This window comes from Gambusia affinis, linkage group LG02, assembly GCF_019740435.1.
Source record: "Gambusia affinis linkage group LG02, SWU_Gaff_1.0, whole genome shotgun sequence".
Classification (NCBI taxonomy): Eukaryota; Metazoa; Chordata; class Actinopteri; order Cyprinodontiformes; family Poeciliidae; genus Gambusia; species Gambusia affinis.
The window spans coordinates 11873282-11894342 of NC_057869.1; the positions used below are offsets into that span (position 1 = coordinate 11873282).

Below are 21061 nucleotides of genomic sequence, written 5' to 3' on the forward strand. Positions count from 1 at the left end.
TGGATCTTGTTAATTACAAAAAGTTTGCTTGGTTTTAGGTTTCCACAGTTTATAGAGAAAAAGAGCAGATTTCTGCAATGAAATATAGTTAAAAAGAAAACATGGCAGCAGTGCAATTGTTTATATGAGCAAAGAAACTAAGAAACAAAAAAGTTGTTTGCTGTTTCCTGACATTTTCTGTCTCCAGGCTGCAGGTGTGTGCAGGTAAAACATGAAGGATGTTATCAATTAAATTTAAAACTAAAAAAACAAAGAAGCCAAAATATCATACCTTTATTCTATTCTCTGTAAAAATTACATTTTTGCAGCTTTTATGGTTTTACGTTGTTTATGCAAAAATTAGCAAAATTTGTAATTTTAGCAAATTTTTTAGGGTAAGTGTCTACTGTACTTTCTATAAATTTTACAACTTCTAATATTCCCACAGGCTGCACAGTGGCGCAGTTGGTAGAGCTGTTGCCTTGCAGCAAGAAGGTCCTGGGTTCGATTCCCGGCCCGGAGTCTTTCTGCATGGAGTTTGCATGTTCTCCCTGTGCATGCGTGGGTTCTCTCCGGGTTCTCCGGCTTCCTCCCACAGTCCAAAAACATGACTGTCAGGTTAATTGGGCTCTCTAAATTCTCACTAGGTGTGAGTGTGTTGTTTGTCTTGTATGTCTTTGTGTTGCCCTGCGACAGACTGGCGACCTGTCCAGGGTGAACCCCGCCTCTCGCCCGGGACGCAGCTGGAGAGGAACCAGCAACCCTCCTGACCCAATTAGGGAAGAAGGGTGTTCAGATAATGGATGGATGGATAATATTTCCACAGTGAATTTTTGTGGTTTCAATATTTCATGAATGTAAAACTGATGTGAAATTTATATTTCTTGAGTTATAATAATTAAATGTTTTTTCTACGGTTTGTAATGCTTTGGATTCTGTAACTGTTAGCATTTTACAATTTTTACGGTAAATTTTACAGATCTTTTAAAAAGCTTTTTAGAAAGGCAGTGGCTGGACTACTAAAATGCACTTTAATTGATTTAATCATGTTTTTGAGATTAATAATGAAGTGATTGACTGAGCAGCAAGTGAAAAGAAAACGTCTTCCAGTTTGAATTTACACAAAGGTTCATCACAGAGCATTTTATGCTTTATGTTTTTATTTTAAAGACTGATGATTTCAGCTCACAGCTTTTAAAATGAACATAATTCATTGTTGGTCCTTTATTCTTGCAGAAGAGGAAACTGATGTCCAGTGAAACCAGTTTCCTGCACTTTGCTGCAGTTACAGAGTAAAACAGAGGTTTGAGTCATGGGCCATTTCAAGACATTTGTGAGCTTTAAGTACAAATACTTTGATTCCCTAAAATAACAAAAAGATCTGACTTTACAGGAAAAACAGATATAATGTTGAATATTTATTAACACAGTTTTATAATTGAATCTTGTCATGTTGTCTGATTGTTTCTCTTTGCAGATTTAGTTTGAAACTTGAATTGTCCAAAAGGTTCAGAAACAGCAAGTTATTCATAAAATAATATTATTTTATTTTGTTTAATAAAAGAAATCAAACAGAAAATGATATCAGTTTTAAGATATTTCAACCTAAAATGCTTCACATTTCAAATAAATGTTTTACATGATCAGAAACTCCTCTGATTCTGTGTATCAGTGTAACGTTGCATCCTGGCTGCTTCGCCTCAACAAAGTTTATTAAAATTGTAATTTCCTTGTCAACAACGTTGCACAAACAACATGATGGGTAAAAATCCTCAACACATTCTTGAAAATATTCTAATAAATGTTGTTACATTTGTCTCAATGTTCTAGAGACCAAAGAGACGTTTAGTGAGGACGAGGCCTCTAGAGCCTGAGTCCATTAGAAAACTTGTTATAGTGGTGAATTTCAAGGTGTGAGATTTGTTTCAGTACATTTCTGGAAAAATATTGGCCATCTTTATCAATTTACAAGAAATAAATGGCATGAATTATTTAAAAATCAATTCAGAAGAGCATTCAAAACCTACCTGTTTTTGTTTTTGGGACTAAAAGGAAGTGAAAAGTCGCAATAAGAATCATTTTTGCATTTTGATCCAGGACATACAAGATACTCCTTTCAACAGTTTAAAAAAAAAAAACAAATTTATAAAATAGTAAACAAGAGCTTATTTGTTCACTATGACAAATTTGCGTGTGACAAACTAAACTGAAGTTTTCTGTTATTAGGCTCTGAGACATTTTGTACACTGGTGGTTTTAACCATTTCCATTTGAGGAAATCCTGTTTTCTCAAAACAGTGGGACACCATCATTTCCTGATGGTGTCCCACATCAAGGAAATGGTTTTGAATTTTGAATAATTTAACACGTAAAGTCACAACCAGATATTTTCATACACCAACAACATTTTTATCTCACATCTCAAGTTAAATCAGACAAAACTTCTTGTTTTATGTCAGAATTACTAAAGTTATTTTTATTTGCCAAATGCCAGAAAACTTGGCAAAAACATTTTTTAGAAATTGTTTTATAACTTTCCTCCTATTCAAAAGTTTACATACATTTGGTCAGTATCACAGATAACCGTCTCTTACTTGGGTCAAACGTTTTGAGTTTCCTTCCACAAACTTCAGGTTGATTGATTGACACATTTGAGTTAATTGGAGTCACACCTGTGAATTTATTTAAGGCCACATCTAAAACACACTGATTTATATTTTGATATGATGAGAAGCTCAGAAGAAATCAGTCAAAGTATCAGGAAGAGAAATGTGAAGTTTACAATCTCATATCAGTATTTTTTTGTTTGCTTGTTTCCTGACATTTTCTGTCTCCAGGCTGCAGGTGTGTGCAGACAAAACATGAAGGATGTTATAAATTAAACTGAAAACAAAAGAAAATGAAGAAACCAAAATATCATACCTTTATTCTACTTTTTGTAAAAATTACTTTTGCAGCTTTTATGGTTTTACATTTTTTATGCAAAAATTTGCAACATTTGTATTTTAGCAATTTTTTTAGGTATCTCCTGTACTTTCTATAAATTTTACAACTTCTAATATTTCCAGTGAATTTTTGTGGTTTCAACATTTCATGAATGTAAAACTGATGTGAAATTTATATTTCTTGAGTTATAATAATTAAATGTTTTTCTACGGTTTGTAATGCTTTGGATTCTGTAACTGTTAGCATTTTACAATTTTTACCGTAAATTTTACAGATCTTTTAGAAAGGCAGTGGCTGGACTACTAAAATGCACATTAATTGATTTAATCATGTTTTTGAGATTAATAATGAGGTGATTGACTGAGCAGCAAGTGAAAAGAAAAGCGTCTTCCAGTTTGAATTTACACAAAGGTTCATCACAGAGCATTTTATGCTTTATGTTTTTATTTTAAAGACTGATTATTTCAGCTCACAGCTTTTAAAATGAACATAATTCATTGTTGGTCCTTTATTCTTGCAGAAGAGGAAACTGATGTCCAGTGAAACCAGTTTCCTGCACTTTGCTGCAGTTACAGAGTAAAACAGAGGTTTGAGTCATGGGCCATTTCAAGACATTTGTGAGCTTTAAGTACAAATACTTTGATTCCCTAAAATAACAAAAAGATCTGACTTTACAGGAAAAACAGATATAATGTTGAATATTTATTAGCACAGTTTTATGATTGAATCTTGCCATGTTGTCTGGTTGTTTATCTTTGCAGATTTAGTTTGAAACTTGAATTATCCAAAAGGTTCAGAAACAGCAAGTTATTCATAAAATAATATTATTTTATTTTGTTTAATAAAAGAAATCAAACAGAAAATGATATCAGTTTTAAGATATTTCAACCTAAAATGCTTCACATTTCAAATAAATGTTTTACATGATCAGAAACTCCTCTGATTCTGTGTATCAGTGTAACGTTGCATCCTGGCTGCTTCGCCTCAACAAAGTTTATTAAAAATGTAATTTCTTTGTCTACAACGTTGCACAAACAACATGATGGGTAAAAATCCTCAACACATTCTTGAAAATATGTTTATAAATGTTGTTACATTTGTCTCAATGGTCTAGAGACCAAAGAGAATTAAAATAATAACTTATATAAACACTAATCATATGTTTCTAAGAATCCTTTTTGCATTTTTATCCAGCACATATAAATACTCAATTCAACCATTTTTTTTTTGCGTCTTAAATTTGCATAAAAGTTCCATCAGATAGAAAACCATTTCCATATGGTGACAATGGTTTCCAGTTTGAATAATGTAGCACGTAAAGTTAGAACCAGATATTTACATGAACCGAATAAAAAGAAACTTTTTTTATCTCACATCTCAAGTTAAATCAGACAAAACTTCTTGTTTTATGTCAGAATTACTGAAGTTATTTTTATTTGCTAAATACCAGAAGACTGGGAAAAAACATTTTTAGAAATTGTTTTCTAACTTTCCTCCTATTCAAAAGTTTACATACATTTGGTCAGTATCACAGATAACCGTCTCTTACTTGGGTCAAACGTTTTGAGTTTCCTTCCACAAACTTCAGGTTGATTGATTGACACATTTGAGTTAATTGGAGTCACACCTGTGAATTTATTTAAGGCCACATCTAAAACACACTGATTTATATTTTGACATGATGAGAAGCTCAGAAGAAATCAGTCAAAGTATCAAGGAGAGAAATGTGAAGTTTACAATCTCATATCAGTATTTTTTTGTTTGCTTGTTTCCTGACATTTTCTGTCTCCAGGCTGCAGGTGTGTGCAGACAAAACATGAAGGATGTTATAAATTAAACTGAAAACTAAAAAGAATAAAGAAACCAAAATATCATACCTTTATTCTACTCTCTGTAAAAATTACTTTTGCATCTTTTATGGTTTTACATTTTATATGCAAAAATTTGCAACATTTGTATTTTAGCAATTTTTTTAGGGTAAGTATCTCCTGTACTTTCTATGAATTTTACAACTTCTAATATTTCCAAATCAAAGTATCAAGGAGAGAAATGTGAAGCTGCATAAATCTGGTTCATCCATTTAACAATTAACAGTTGAAAGAGCCACGTTCATCTGTTCAAATAAATATGCAGTTATATTTATTATGGGAACATTGAACCATCATAATGTTCAAGACGACTGAAATCTCTTTCTAATCCTGGCTGTCTTTGGAAAACTGTAAAGGTTATTAAAGGTTAATGTCACCTGTGTACAAATGTTTCAGTTTAATTTGTAACAAATGAGAGCCTTTCTGGCCAAAGCTTAAATTAATTTAAAGTTATGAAAGAGGTAAGGTGATTTTATTTATATATCATATTTTCAGCAATAAGACAATTCAAAGTGTTTTATACAGTGATCAGAAACAAGTTGGTGACAGTGAAAGAAGACTCAATAAAACATTAAAACTGGTTTTATTCTTATCCAGATCTCATTCTTTCTGAAGGTGACGACACTGAGGGGTTTTGGTCGGGTTCTGGAACTGGTGAACAGACCTGGGTGGTGCAAAGAAGAGAAAATGGGTGAACTACAGCAGTCTAACTCCTCCACCTTCAGCTCGTGGTTTCTTCAATGTCCATTCAGTCTTCCTCTCCTCCATCAGTGTCAGGGCCCAGAGGAGGAAGACGTCTTTAATCTTCATACACTGTGGCTCATTCTCTCTGACAGCGGTTACCAGGGCAACGTCTTTCTCCTGGGTCCAAATGCTAAAGACTTTCATTTGTCAATCAAACTCTCTAACACCTCTATCTCTCGCTCTGTCTCTCTCTCTCTCTCTGTGTGTCTGTCCAGGTTGAAATTACTGTTAAACTCAAAGAGACTAAATCAGATAAAATTGATAAACATGTAAAATCAGTAAATGTGGTTCAACTTCCTTTTTTGTTTTCATTTATATTATATAAATTACAAACAGGAATTTTCACAGCATTTTAGTGTCAGGTAAAAGTAGGTCTTTCTGATTATGAACACCTAATTGTAGTTTGTAGTTATTGTAGATTTCTTATAAACATTTATTAAACTGTAAGGGATGCTGGAGCTTGGTCGACCAAACAGACACATTTAACATTTTATTTTACAATACTTAAATAAATACTGTAGTTTATTTTCATCACCCTTATAGAGAGAATCTGAACAAACATTAAACAATTCATTTCTGAGAATCATACATGTCACAAAATGTGATTGGATAAAAGAAAGGCCTGTTTTTGATTGGCTAGTAATGTGCTTCTCTTTACATACATTATGAATCTGCCCATCACAAACAGGAGGATCTGATTAGTTGGAGGAGGTGTAAAACTGAGAGTAGAGCTCCTCCCTGAAAAACTTTCATATATATTTTCAAGTGAGAAAATTATAACTCACTTTGTAATCCTCCAGCAAAATGTTCCTCTTCACTTTGGTGCTTGGGGTGCTGTTTCTACCAGAAGGCAAGTTTTTGATTACGATTAATATTATTCTAACATTTTATTATTTAGTATAATTTCATTAAACCAAGCTGTTCTCCTTCCCTCCCATTAAAAACTATAATAATAATCTAATTTCTGCTTTTCTTGCTAAACCTTTTAAACTTTTTCTTTCCACTCTGTATTTTGTGCTGCTGTGATTCAATCATTTTGTCTTGGTTCAGAAGAGGATTTTGTTATTTAGATAAAACGTAATATCACAGTTTCCTTCATACTTTGTTGACAATAAAAGTTCATTTTCTCTTTGTTTTAATTAGCTGACAGCCTGAAATGTACATGTGAAGGAAACCGCTATGGAGTTTGCTCCACTGACACAACTCAATGTCCCTCACAGAACTATAGTTGTTCAGCAGCAACAGAAGTCACATCTCTTGGTAAGTATTTATCAGGTTTCCAGTTGATGACATTTAGTTTGGGACCTCGTCACTTTAAAATTTGTGTTCTTTAATTACAGATGATAAGGTTACTGAGCTCAACTCCAAAGGTTGCATTGAGTCTGAACTGTGTCTTGACTACTCTGTCAGCAATGGAGTTTACAGAGTTTTACAAAAGACCAGCTGCTGCAGTGGAGATCTCTGCAACGCCAACATTACCTACCCAAAACCTGGTAATTAATTCAGTGATGGTATTTTTCAATATTTTGCACATTTTGAATTTGCAGAGCTCACAAACTTTTTTAACCCATTATAGATTTGGGTTATAAAACAGAATACATTTAGTTTTGTGATTCCAGCTTCATATACATGTTTTAGGAGAAACAATTTGGTGACAAAAGATGAAAGTTTTTAAGAAAAAATTCCAATAATTCTCATGTCTTTTCTACTGAATAACTATCTTTGTATCTTAGACTACACTCCAAACGGAAAAAAGTGCTTCAGCTGTGCAGGGGATGAAAACTGCATGAAAACCCTTAACTGTGTGGGGGATGAAAGTCACTGCTTCACAGTAACAGGTAAGAGGCCAACATGTTTGCATGTTTCATATTTATCCTCAGAGGAACGTTAAGACCAGATCCAAATGTGTTACTTGAATCATAACTGTTTTCATTTTCACAGGAAATGCACAAGGAGTAACCATGATGATGAAGGGATGTGCCTCTGACAAGGAGTGCTCAGATAAGTCAACTTCAGTGTCCTCTGGACTGTTACCTGGATCAGAGGTTAGCTGCTGCCAGGGCAACTACTGCAACAGCGCCAGTACTCCCAGTCCCGCCCTGCTGCTCCTGTTGGTGCCTTTGTTGTTTTCTAACTTATTTTCTTAGCTCATAGAAACTACTGAATTTCTGCCATGTTTTATTTTTAATCACAATTTATTTGATAAATCTGTTCTTTTTATTTGAATCTGTCAACAACATAATCAATGTTGTTGATTCTGGGCTCTGAAAGTTATAAGCTTTCAAAGCCCAAGATTGTTAGCTAAGCAACTTCTTTTCTTTTTTTTTTTTTGTAAATATGTTTATGCATTTTTTGTTTAATAACAACAACAACAAAACACAAAACAAACCAAAAGCTCAGCAGTGCAGTCCAGAGACAAAAGGAACTAAGCAACATTTTAGAATCAACAACATCCTCTATACTTTGTTGTTCTTTACAAAAAAAAATCTTCCTCAATAAACTATTTTTTAAATTCTGGGTCCAGTACCTGTCTGATTCTAAATGTTTAGTTTTGAAAAAACAAAATGACTTGGTGTTATAGATGTGAAATAAAATTTTATTTTCTTTGTTTTAACATTAAACCTTTTCTTTTTGAATCAAAGAAAAATTAAAACCTTTCAGAGCCCAAGATTGTAGAGTTTGACTGGAAATTAACCTACATGAATGTAAAATTCAACCTGAAGAAACTCATACAGAGAAAGTTCTTTCTTTCTTAGCTGATAGAAATAATTTCATTGCTACCCAGATTTCTCTTTATGCATAATTCATTTAATTAATCTGTTCTTGCTGAATAAATGCATTAAAAAATTATTTTGTGTACTTTTCTGATTCTAAATGTTTATTTTTTTAAACTGATGCAACTGAGGAACATTGACTGAAATGATTTAAAAACATGAACTGAAAGGCTGCGGGTAAAAGGAGAGAGGGAATAAAATTAGGAGTGAGTGATGAATTTTTTTAAGATAACTGAATGGCTGTTGCCACTTGCATAATTTGCTTTGGCAAAAAATACATGAGTCTCCTTTCACAAAATAAAGAGTTAAGAGTGAAATAGCTTTTTCTACATAATCAGCTGTTCTCTGAGGTAAAGGTTTGAGTTTCATACCAATAGGACAATATTTGGAGAAAATAAACAGGGTGAGCAAATATCAGCAGGCTAATAATTTGCTTTGGCAAAAAATGCATCCTGCTGCTAACTTGGAGAAAATAAGAGTTAAGAGGGATTTCACCTTTTCTTCATAATCACACTTGTTCTAAGATCTTCTGCTAGAAGTTTCATATCAACAGGACAATAGATAGAAGATGCACATATTGGCAAGAACACAAATTAAAATGCATCCCCTCCTATATTAATAGACAGGACAGTTAAGGGTGATATCAAGTTTTCTACATAATGTTTTCTCATGCATTAACATATTATGGTGCTAAAAGAAAAACCAGGATACAACATCAGAAAAGTATTTTGTACATATTTTTAAATATACGTTGTAGTGTATAAGTGTACCAAGAATGCATATTTAAAAAGAGCATTAGAAGCATGTTTATAAAATGTCTTTATTTTACAGTTACAGGTTTGATTGAGCAGAAATTGTGCATCATCTGGACATTTCCGAATCGTCCAGCGTTAACCCTTTACGATCTAAACTTCTCACCACTTTCAAATACAGAACGTTTTGCATGTCCTGTGTTACAAACAGGACAAATTCATGTTATAAACCTTTGCAATTTCATTTCTTTTCTTTTAAAGTATATTTAAAATGTTTTAACTCTTCAGAACAGCAGTCAGTGGAAGACACTTACTTATAACACAATGTTCTCTGATCTGTGCTAAAGTCTTTTCTTGGTTGAAATCTTTCTTTCTTTCTTCATGGCGTAAATTATTGTCAAACTTTGAGCGAACAAAGCAGAACTTCTTCCCCATCTTCTTGATCTCCTTTGCAAGTTTGACATCATTTTCTCTGAAGCGATCAGCTGAGATAATAATAAAGATGTCAAACTTCTTAAGTCCAACTTGATTCAAATATTGTTTAGCTGGAAACCTGGTGCTTCCGATTCCAGGAAGGTCACTGAAGATGACGCTGGGATAGTTTGGATGAGGATATTCTTTTACCTCTAATGTGGTTTCTACAACACCAGTAGGAGCAACATCTTCACTGTCATCTTCTACCTTTCTAAAGGCTTTGAGAAAGAAGGATTTACCAGAGCTGGCCTCTCCAGTGATTGCTATGTTTAGAGGTACATTGTTTTTAATTTCCAAATATTCTCTTAATTTTGCAGCTGCAACATCTCTGCTGTTTCCCAAAGCATTTTGTATTGCTGACATCATTTCTGGACCTGCTTCCCACGGCTCCTCCATGCTGACCTCTGAACTAAGAAAAGCCGAGTAATCAGAAAAAACATGTAAATATGATGAGATTGTTACTTTAATAAATAACTACCAGTTTAAAACTCTAAGAATGTCAGAGATGACATCTGTAGTAATAGATGTTTTACAACCTGCCAATTTAACAGAGTAACTTTTCAGTTATCAGATGGTTTCTTCAACCTTTCAACATAACTTTGGCAGTATGGTGAAACATTTTAAAGTTACTATGATTGTGATTATAAAACAATGTATAACAGCATGATGTTGTCTAATGTTGTCTTCCTAAGATGTTTCTCTCAACTCTGAATAACTATAAAGTTATTCAGTTGTTTCTTTCTTGCCCCCTCAAGACGAACTTGAATGTTTAATTTCCCTTATGAAAGAAGATGAGGTTGCTTGCAGTCTGTTTTGTAGCCAAGCAGATTGTTAAACTGTGTGAATGGAATGAAACCTCAGTGAGCAAAATGTCTCTGATCACAGTCAGGAGAAAACAGAAGAGTCAGAGAAACGTGACAAACCAGCCTTAAAAACTGGGAAGGATGAATGTTGGAAAGGAAACAGGTTGTTCCACTTACTATTGGAAACCACTGAGGGTGAGCAGAAGGCAACAACCATACAAAGAAATGACTAAAATTCACAACAAACACAACTCAACAAAAACTAAAGGGAGTGTGACAAGAAAAAATACTCTTTCTTTTGTCCTCTGCTTTGACCTTCTCCATGCATATACATAAACAACAAGGAGAAGGTTCTATCCAGTTTTCTGTTTTGAATTCACTTCTGTTTACAGCTTCTTATCAAATTACTTGACAACACTCAGATTACTTGTGTTGCATGACACTTACTTTGTGTTCATTTTCTCTATTTATTCCTCTGATCTGGTTTTTGTGGATACTGGGTTTTGTTTGGGGGAATCATGGATCATTCCAGTACGCTGTCTCCCATCCAAGTACTAACCTGGCCCGATCCTGCTTAGCTTCCCAGATCAGATGTGTTCACGGTGGTATGGCCGCAAACGGTGAACCAACAGCGACACAATTTGTCTGTCACAAAGCAGCGATAGAAATGTGCTATGTTGTTTCTTTTGATCATCGTCATCACGTAATCTTAGGGTCAAAGTTAAATTTGGCATTTTAACCTGATATAATGAAACACTTTGGGCTAAGCTGCTCCGTTTTAAACTACACACGGAACTAAACACTGGACGAGGTGCAGAAATTCAACACAACATGTGAATATTTTGGAAATTATTTCCGATATACCTTTTGCTAGACAGACTAAACCTTTATGGTGTGAGCAAATAATTGCAAACTCTAGACAAAAATATGAAAAACAATGTAAGGGAACCGCATTAAAATGAACATCTCGGCACAAACAACATATTTTACAGGTAATAGACAGACGTGAGCTTTTACCCACCAGCAGGGGGCACTAACCACTTTTACTTTGCATTTCACACTTCTCTTAGCTAAACACGCACAAAATACACACACGCACACACCCACACACCCACACACACACCTTTTTACACATACTTCTGGTACATTTCGCTTCTATGTCATCTTTCATTCACTAACATTTTTAAGATGCTCTAAATCGAGGCATGTCTTCACCAAGCCAGCAAACCTCATCGTGGCATTTCCTCTCATAACAGAAGGGCCATGAGAAAATATTTAACTTTTAACTATTTAAAAGAATAATTGTTTTAACTCAATTTGCTTCAAACAGTTTTAAAGAACTGAAATATGGAAGCTCACTGTTCCTGTACCTCTGTCACTTTCCGTAACAACAAAGTTTATTAAAATTGTAATTTCCTTGTCAACAACGTTGCACAAACAACATGATGGGTAAAAATCCTCAACACATTCTTGAAAATATGCTAATAAATGTTGTTACATTTGTCTCAATGGTCTAGAGACCAAAGAGACGTTTAGTGAGGACGAGGCCTCTAGAGCCTGAGTCCATTAGAAAACTTGTTATAATGGTGAATTTCAAGGTGTGAGATTTGTTTCAGTACATTTCTGGAAAAATATTGGCCATCTTTATCAATTTACAAGAAATAAATGGCATGAATTATTTAAAAATCAATTCAGAAGAGCATTCAAAACCTAAACCTCTGTTTTACTCTGTAACTGCAGCAAAGTGCAGGAAACTGGTTTCACTGGACATCAGGTTTCCTCTTCTGCAAGATTAAAGGACCAATAATGAATTATGTTCATTTTAAAAGCTGTGAGCTGAAATCATCAGTCTTTAAAATAAAAACATAAAGCATAAAATGCTCTGTGATGAAACTTGATGTAAATTCAAACTGGAAGACGCTTTTCTTTTCACCTGCTCAGTCAATCACTGTAAATGGCTGCTAAATGTTAAAATTCTCCTTCTTGTTCATTAGTCAAACAGTGACACCTAGTGGTTAATTTGTGCTTTTATTTTGAATACAGTAAAGCTAGATTTCTTCTTCGTGTGTTTTGTGGTTCGGCACTTCCTGTTCTTGCTAAGCGTGATGAGTCAGCGTTAGATCCTGAAGAAAACTAAAGAAAATCGTTAAAATAGCGCCCTTGGAAAGCAGAATGAGGTATGAATATGCGCAATTGCGATTTGTAATAAGAAATGTTTATTTAAAAACAGTAGAACGTCATTGGTTTATTTGTCTAAAAACGAAACTGTGTGTTGACGAGCTAAGGACAACGTATTCGTATGTGTGAACATTAATATGCTAATTTTATACAAAAGTTAAGCATGTACAACAATTCTGTATTCTTTTATTTCATGCTACAGTTTTCACGGTGTCTAAAGTCCAGATTAAACTGCACCCGTTTGGAACTCCCTGCGTCTGGCTGTTTATTCCAAGTGGCCGCTACAATCACCTCATTATTAATCTCAAAATCATGATTAAATCAATTACCATGTGTATTTTAGTAGTCCAGCCACTGCCTTTATGAAAAGCTTTTTAAAAGATCCATAAAATTTACAGTAAAAATTGTAAAATGCTAACAGTTACAGAATCCAAAGCATTACAAACCGTAGAAAAAACATTTAATTATAACTAAATGTTATAATAATATAACTCAAGAAATATAAATTTCACGTCAGTTTTACATTCATGAAATGTTGAAACCACAAAAATTCACTGGAAAAATTAGAAGTTGTAAAATTCATAGAAAGTACAGGAGATACTTACCCTAACAAATTTAATAAAATTACAAATGTTGCTAATTTTTGCATAAACAACGTAAAACCATAAAAGCTACAAAAGTAATTTTTACAGAGAATAGAACAAATGTATGATATTTTGGTTTCTTAATTTTTTTTTGTTTTCAGTTTAATTTATAACATCCTTCATGTTTTGTCTGCACACACCTGCAGCCTGGAGACAGAAAATGTCAGGAAACAAGCAAACAAAAAAATACTGATATGAGATTATAAACTTCACATTTCTCTTCTTGATACTTTGATTTCTTCTGAGCTTCTCATCATGTCAAACTATACATCAGTGTGTTTTAGATGTGGCCTTAAATAAATTCACAGGTGTGACTCCAATTAACTCAAATGTGTCAATCAATCAACCAAGTAAATTATTAGCCTGCTGATATTTGCTTGCCCTGTTTATTTTCTCCAAATATTGTCCTATTGGTATGAAACTCAAACCTTTACCTCAGAGAACAGCTGATTATGTAGAAAAAGATATTTCACTCTTAACTCTTTATTTTGTGAAAGGAGACTCATGTATTTTTTGCCAAAGCAAATTATGCATGTGGCAACAACCATTCAGTTATCTTAAAAAAATTCATCACTCACTCCTAATTTTATTCCCTCTCTCCTTTTACCCACAGCCTTTCAGTTTATGTTTTTAAATCATTTCAGTCAAAGTTCCTCAGTTGCATCAGTTTAAAAAAAATAAACATTTAGAATCAGAAAAGTACACAGAATTATTTTTTAATGCATTTATTCAGCAAGATTTGTTTTCAGAGCACAACAGAAGTGAATTATTAAGGATGTTTACAGAATTTTTCTTGGTCTTATCTTAGTGAATTTATAGAGAATCAATTAAAAGAAAAAGAACAGATTCATTACTATAACACCAAGTCATTTTGTTTTTTCAAAACTAAACATTTAGAATCAGACAGGTACTGGACCCAGAAATAAATAAAAAAAAGTTTATTGAGGAATATTTTTTTTGTATAGAACAACAAAGTATAGAGGATGTTGTTGATTATAAAATGTTGCTTAGCTAACCAAAATAAAGAATCAAATAAAATTATCACATTTATTAAATAAATTGTGATTAAAAAGAAAACATGGCAGCAATGCAGTAGCTTCTGTGAGCTAAGAAAATAAGTTAGAAAACAACAGAGGCACCAACAGGAGCAGCAGGGTGGGACTAACAGTACTGGCGCTGCTGGCGTTGCTGGGTCTGCTGGTGCTGCTGGGGCTGCTGGTGCTGCTGGGGCTGCTGGTGATGCTGGCGTTGCTGGGTCTGCTGGTGCTGCTGGTGATGCTGGCGTTGCTGGGTCTGCTGGTGCTGCTGGTGCTGCTGGGGCTGCTGGTGATGCTGGCGTTGCTGGGTCTGCTGGTGATGCTGGCGTTGCTGGGTCTGCTGGGGCTGCTGGTGATGCTGGCGTTGCTGGGTCTGCTGGTGCTGCTGGTGCTGCTGGGGCTGCTGGTGATGCTGGCGTTGCTGGGTCTGCTGGGGCTGCTGGTGCTGCTGGTGATGCTGGGGCTGTTGGTGCTGCTGGGGCTGCTGGCGATGTTGCAGTAGTCGCCCTGGCAGCAGCTAATCTTTGGTTCAGTGAACTGATCAGAAACCTGTAAAACTAACCGTTTCAGCACTGGAGAAAAAACATCTGCGCACACCACCTCAGAGGCACATCCCTTCATCATCATGGTTTCTCCTTGTGAATTGTCTGTGAAAATGAAAACAGTTATGATTCAAGTAACACATTTGGATCTGGTCTTAACGTTCCTCTGAGGATAAATATGAAGTATGCAAACATGTTGGTCTCTTACCTGTTTTTGTGAAGCAGTAGTTTTCATCCCCTACACAGTTAAGGGTTTTCGTGCAGTTTTTATCCCCGTCACAGCTGAAGCACTTTTTTCCATTTGGAGGGGACTTGGACTCTAAGATACAAAGATAGTTATTCAGTTGAAAAGAAATTAAAAATTTTTATAATTTTTTCTTAAAAACTTTCATCTTTTGTCACCAACTTGTTTCTCCTAAAACATGTATATGAAGCTGGAATCACAAAACTAAATGTATTCTGTTTTTTAACCCAAATCTCTAATGGGTTAAAAAAGTTTGTGAGCACTGCAAATTCAAAATGTGCAAAATATTGAAAAATACCGTCAATGAATTAATTACCAGGTTTTGGGTAGGTAATGTTGGCGTTGCAGAGATCTCCACTGCAGCAGCTGCTATTTTGTAAAACTCTGTAAACTCCATTGCTGACAGAGTAGTCAAGACACAGTTCAGACTCAATGCAACCTTTGGAGTTGAGCTCAGTAATGTTTGCACCACCTGTAACTAAAGAACACAAATTTTAAAGTGACGAGGTCCCAAACTAAATGTCATCAACTGGAAACCTCATAAATACTTACCAAATAGTGTGACTTCTGTTGCTGCTGAACAACTATAGTTCTGTGAGGGACATTGAGTTGTGTCATTGGAGCAAACTCCATAGAAGCGTGGTTCACATGTACATTTCAGGCTGTCAGCTAATTAAAACAAAGAGAAAATGAACTTTTATTGTCAACAAAGTATGAAGGAAACTGTGATATTACATTTTATCTAAATAACAAAATCCTCTTCTTAACCAAGACAAAATGATTGAATCACAGCAGCACAAAATACAGAGTGGAAAGAAAAAGTTTAAAAGGTTTAGCAAGAAAAGCAGAAATTAGATAATTATTGTAGTTTTTAATGGGAAGGAAGGAGAACAGCTTGGTTTAATGAAACCATACTAAATAATAAAATATTAGAATAATATTAATCGTAATCAAAAACTTGCCTTCTGGTAGAAACAGCACCCCAAGCACCAAAGTGAAGAGGAACATTTTGCTGGTGGATTACAAAGTGAGTTATAATTTTCTCACTTGAAAATATATATGAAAGTTTTTCAGGGAGGAGCTCTACTCTCAGTTTTACACCTCCTCCAACTAATCAGATCCTCCTGTTTGTGATGGGCAGATTCATAATGTATGTAAAGAGAAGCACATTACTAGCCAATCAAAAACAGGCCTTTCTTTTATACAATCACATTTTGTGACATGTATGATTCTCAGAAATGAATTGTTTAATGTTTGTTCAGATTCTCTCCATAAGTGTGATGAAAATAAACTACAGTATTTATTTAAGTATTGTAAAATAAAATGTTAAATGTGTCTGTTTGGTCGACCAAGCTCCAGCATCCCTTACAGTTTAATAAATGTTTATAAGAAATCTACAATAACTACAAACTACAATTAGGTGTTCATAATCAGAAAGACCTACTTTTACCTGACACTAAAATGCTGTGAAAATTCCTATGTTTATAATTTCTATAATATAAATGAAAACACAAAAGGGAGTTGAACCACATTTACTGATTTTACATGTTTATCAATTTTATCTGATTTAGTCTCTTTGAGTTTAACAGTAATTTCAACCTGGACAGACTCACAGAGAGAGAGAGAGACAGAGCGAGAGACAGAGAGAGATAGAGGTGTTAGAGAGTTTGATTGACAAATGAAAAGTTTGGACCCAGGAGAAAGACGTTGCCCTGGTAACCGCTGTCAGAGAGAATGAGCCGCAGTGTATGAAGATTAAAGACGTCTTCCTCCTCTGGGCCCTGACACTGATGGAGGAGAGGAAGACTGAATGGACACTGAAGAAACCACGAGCTGAAGGTGGAGGAGTTAGACTGCTGTAGTTCACCCATTTTCTCTTCTTTGCACCACCCAGGTCTGTTCACCAGTTCCAGAACCCGACCAAAACCCCTCAGTGTCGTCACCTTCAGAAAGAATGAGATCTGGATAAGAATAAAACCAGTTTTAATGTTTTATTGAGTCTTCTTTCACTGTCACCAACTTGTTTCTGATCACTGTATAAAACACTTTGAATTGTCTTATTGCTGAAAATATGATATATAAATAAAATCACCTTACCTCTTTCATAACTTTAAATTAATTTAAGCTTTGGCCAGAAAGGCTCTCATTTGTTACAAATTAAACTGAAACATTTGTACACAGGAGACATTAACCTTTAATGACCTTTACAGCTTTCCAAAGACAGCCAGGATTAGAAAGAGACTTCAGTCGTCTTGAACATTATGATGGTTCAATGTTCCCATAATAAATATACCTGCATGTTTATTTATGAACTCAACATTCAAGGTCGAAAGGCTCAGATTCATCTCCGGACAATGGATCATAGTAAAACAATGACAACCTCTATCATTAAAGGGCTGGAGATTGCAGAAATAAATGGAAGCCATTTCTATCAGCTTCCCATTGTGTTTACACAAAAGGAAATGCCAGTCTCCACCAACAATATCATCAGTGAGGAGGAGCTGTCAAAATGGTCATACTTAAAGGACATTAATTTTCCTCGCATACAGGCTGGTGTAGGCTTATTAGTGGGCACAAATGCATCTAAACTAATGGAACCTTGGGAGATGGTTAATAGTAGAGGTGAAGGGCCCTATGCAATCAGAAGCCTCCTAGGATGGGTTATAAATGTTTCAGCAGAAGGTTACAAGGATCTTAAAAATGGGTACCCTTCAGTTCATGTCAACAGAACTACAGTTGATAAAATTGAAGAGCTTCTGACGAGCCAATACAACTATGACTTCATTGAGAAGTCCTTTACAGAACAAGAGGAAATGTCAAGAAAGGAACAAAAATTCCTAGACATAATGGATCGCTCTGCACAGCTAGATAATGGACATTACAAACTGAAATTGCCTTCCAAAAGGGAAGAACTCGTAATGCCAAACAACATTTCTGTTGCTCTGCAGCGCATACTTGGGTTGAAAAGGAAATTCAAAAAGAACAGAAGTTTTTATAAAGAATACACAAACTTTATGACTAATGCCATTAATTGTGGACATGCAGAAAGGGTTCCACAACATCAGCTGACAGCAGTGAAAGGCAAGGTGTGGTATATACCACATCATGGTGTATACCATCCACAAAAACATAAGCTGCGTGTGGTATTTGATTGTGGAGCAGAGTATAAAGGGGTCTCACTTAACAGTCAGCTTTTACAGGGCCCTAACCTAACTAGCTCATTGGTTGGGGTTCTAGTAAGGTTTCGGCAGGAACATGTGGCATTAATGGGAGACATAAAAATCCATGTTCCACCAGGTTAAGGTATCTGAGGACCATGTGGACTTTCTATGCTTCATGTGGTGGCCTCAAGGTAATCTAGAACAAGACCTTGAGGAATACTGTATGACTGTCCACTTATTTGGTGCAGGCTCCTCACCGAGCTGTGCTTGCTATGCTCTCAGAAAGACTGCTGAGGATAATCAGTCCAGCTTCTCAGAAGATGTTGTACTAACAGTCAACAAAAACTTTTACATGGATGACCTCTTAAAAGGTCTGCCATCAGAGGAAAGTGCAGTTACCATGGCCAAAGATCTTATGGCTATTTGCAGCAGAGGAGGATTTACGCTAACCCAATGGCTTAGCAACAGCCGAGAAGTGCTCCAATGTATCCCAGGAGAACTCATGTCCCAGACTCTTTGTGAGTTGAATCTGAACAGTGATGAGCTACCGGTAAACAGAGCACTAGGTTTACAATGGTGCACAGAGACAGACAGTTTTAAGTTCAAACTGAAAGTCAAAGACAAGCCTTCCACTAAAAGAAGGTGGAAACAAATCCAATACATCTCAGACCTCCTTTGGAAACATTGGATTCGAAAATATCTACCGTTATTACAAAAACGACAAAAATGGATAAAGAAAAAAAGGTGCTTCATTCCTGGAGATATGGTAGTAGTTATGGACTCCACAACACCTCGAGGGTCTTGGATATTAGGGAAAGTTATTAAAACTTTTCCAGATAAAAAGGGTTTGGTGCGAGTGATTCATCTTCAAACAAAAACAAACATTATTGAAAGACCTGTGACAAAGATTTGTCTGTTATGTGAAGCTACGAACTGTTAAACTGGTAGAATAGTGAATGTGTAAACTTGGGTTGCCTGTTATGTATAATTGGGCATATATTTATTTGTGGCTCCTTTAATTTAAGTTTGATAATTGCTACGTCTACTGCCACACGCAATTAGGGGCTGGCGTGTAGGAGCCATTTAGCCTTTTTTGTGTTTATCGCCACCAGGGGGCGTATTTCATTTTGAGTTCTGTGTCTAATGGGGGATGGGTTATTTAAGGACAAGCATGATTATGTTCAGGTGTTGTTGATAGGAAGGGGGCAACAGTTTTCTATTATGTTTCAGGTTAAGGTTCTATGTCAGAATGTAAGTGAATTTGCAATGGAAATAGCAGCGATGGACAACATGCAAACAATAAACGACTTTATTATAAAACAAAACAAAGACTGGCATCCGGAATTCTTAATAGAGCACACGTAAGACCAACGCTTCAACAATCAACAACCGGTAGCCTAAAATACAGGATTTTAGACGCTACAAGTATATTTAAAATGTTTTAACTCTTCAGAACAGCAGTCAGTGGAAGACACTTCCTTATAACACAATGTTCTCTGATCTGTGCTAAAGTCTTTTCTTGGCTGAAATCTTTCTTTCTTTCTTCATGGCGTAAATTATTGTCAAACTTTGAGCAAACATAGCAGAACTTCTTCCCCATCTTCTTGATCTCCTTTGCAAGTTTGACATCCTTTTCTCTGAAGCGATCAGCTGAGACGATAATAAAGATGTCAAACTTCTTAAGTCCAACTTGATTCAAATACTGTTTAGCTGGAAACCTGGTGCTTCCGATTCCAGGAAGGTCACTGAAGATGACGCTGGGATAGTTTGGATGAGGATATTCTTTTACCTCTAATGTGGTTTCTACAACACCAGTAGGAGCAACATCTTCACTGTTGTCTTCTACCTCTCTGAAGGCTTTGAGAAAGAAGGATTTACCAGAGCTGGCCTCTCCAGTGATTGCTATGTTTAGAGGTACATTGTTTTTAATTTCCAAATATTCTCTTAATTTTGCAGCTGCAACATCACTGCTGTTTCCCAAAGCATTTTGTATTGCTGACATCATTTCTGGACCTGCTTCCCACGGCTCCTCCATGCTGACCTCTGAACTAAGAAAAGCCGAGTAATCAGAAAAAACATGTAAATATGATGAGATTGTTACTTTAATAAATAACTACCAGTTTAAAACTCTAAGAATGTCAGAGATGACATCTGTAGTAATAGATGTTTTACAACCTGCCAATTTAACAGAGTAACTTTTCAGTTATCAGATGGTTTCTTCAACCTTCCAACATAACTTTGGCAGTATGGTGAAACATTTTAAAGTTACTATGATTATGATTATAAAACAATGTATAACAGCATGATGTTGTCTAATGTTGTCTTCCTAAGATGTTTCTCTCAACTCTGAATAACTCTAAAGTTATTCAGTTGTTTCTTTCTTGCCCCCTCAAGACGAACTTGAATGTTTAATTTCCCTTATGAAAGAAGATGAGGTTGCTTGCAGTCTGTTTTGTAGCCAAGCAGATTGTTAAACTGTGTGAATGGAATGAAACCTCAGTGAGCAAAATGTCTCTGATCACAGTCAGGAGAAAACAGAAGAGTCAGAGAAACGTGACAAACCAGCGTTAAAAACTGGGAAGGATGAATGTTGGAAAGGAAACAGGCTGTTCCACTTACTATTGGAAACCACTGAGGGTGAGCAGAAGGCAACAACCATACAAAGAAATTACTAAACCTCACAACAAACCAACTCAACAAAAACTAAAGGGAGTGTGACAAGAAAAAATACTCTTTCTTTTGTCCTCTGCTTTGACCTTCTCCATGCATATACATAAACAACAAGGAGAAGGTTCTATCCAGTTTTCTGTTTTGAATTCACTTCTGTTTACAGCTTCTTATCAAATTACTTGACAACAGTCAGATTACTTGTGTTGCATGACACTTACTTTGTGTTCATTTTCTCTATTTATTCCT

At 35.3% G+C, this 21061-nt stretch overlaps 4 protein-coding genes across 4 annotated transcripts; 1 reads left to right on the forward strand and 3 right to left on the reverse strand.

Moving 5' to 3' along the window:
- The first annotated feature begins 6090 nt into the window (after positions 1-6090).
- LOC122845572 (urokinase plasminogen activator surface receptor-like) lies at positions 6091-8386 on the forward strand. The gene is made up of 5 exons (XM_044141829.1): positions 6091-6386; positions 6680-6796; positions 6877-7029; positions 7270-7374; positions 7478-8386. Exons 1-5 carry the CDS (start codon positions 6341-6343, stop codon positions 7681-7683), a joined length of 627 nt encoding a protein of 208 aa, XP_043997764.1. The 5' UTR covers positions 6091-6340; the 3' UTR covers positions 7684-8386.
- Positions 8387-9338: 952 nt separating this feature from the next.
- Positions 9339-9932, reverse strand: LOC122820449 (T-cell-specific guanine nucleotide triphosphate-binding protein 2-like). The gene has a single exon (XM_044097893.1). It carries the CDS (start codon positions 9930-9932, stop codon positions 9339-9341), a length of 594 nt encoding a protein of 197 aa, XP_043953828.1.
- A 3938-nt stretch (positions 9933-13870) lies between these two features.
- LOC122821151 (uncharacterized protein DDB_G0271670-like) lies at positions 13871-16095 on the reverse strand. The gene is made up of 5 exons (XM_044098965.1): positions 15947-16095; positions 15537-15653; positions 15301-15462; positions 14949-15059; positions 13871-14845 (listed from the first exon to the last, which is right to left on the reverse strand). Exons 1-5 carry the CDS (start codon positions 15990-15992, stop codon positions 14268-14270), a joined length of 1014 nt encoding a protein of 337 aa, XP_043954900.1. The 5' UTR covers positions 15993-16095; the 3' UTR covers positions 13871-14267.
- Positions 16096-19586: 3491 nt separating this feature from the next.
- On the reverse strand, positions 19587-20180 carry LOC122820459 (interferon-inducible GTPase 1-like). The gene has a single exon (XM_044097905.1). It carries the CDS (start codon positions 20178-20180, stop codon positions 19587-19589), a length of 594 nt encoding a protein of 197 aa, XP_043953840.1.
- Between the last annotated feature and the right edge of the window lie 881 nt (positions 20181-21061).

Coding starts and splice junctions, on each gene's coding strand:
- LOC122845572 (XM_044141829.1), top strand. CDS start 6,341: ATGTTCCTCTTCACTTTGGTGCTTGGGGTGCTGTTTCTACCAGAAG. Junction 7,030..7,269: donor CATTACCTACCCAAAACCTG/GTAATTAATTCA, acceptor TTTGTATCTTAG/ACTACACTCCAAACGGAAAA. Junction 7,375..7,477: donor TCACTGCTTCACAGTAACAG/GTAAGAGGCCAA, acceptor TCATTTTCACAG/GAAATGCACAAGGAGTAACC.
- LOC122820449 (XM_044097893.1), bottom strand. CDS start 9,932: ATGGAGGAGCCGTGGGAAGCAGGTCCAGAAATGATGTCAGCAATACAA.
- LOC122820459 (XM_044097905.1), bottom strand. CDS start 20,180: ATGGAGGAGCCGTGGGAAGCAGGTCCAGAAATGATGTCAGCAATACAA.
- LOC122821151 (XM_044098965.1), bottom strand. CDS start 15,992: ATGTTCCTCTTCACTTTGGTGCTTGGGGTGCTGTTTCTACCAGAAG. Junction 15,654..15,946: donor GGTGCTGTTTCTACCAGAAG/GCAAGTTTTTGA, acceptor TGTTTTAATTAG/CTGACAGCCTGAAATGTACA. Junction 15,060..15,300: donor CATTACCTACCCAAAACCTG/GTAATTAATTCA, acceptor TTTGTATCTTAG/AGTCCAAGTCCCCTCCAAAT.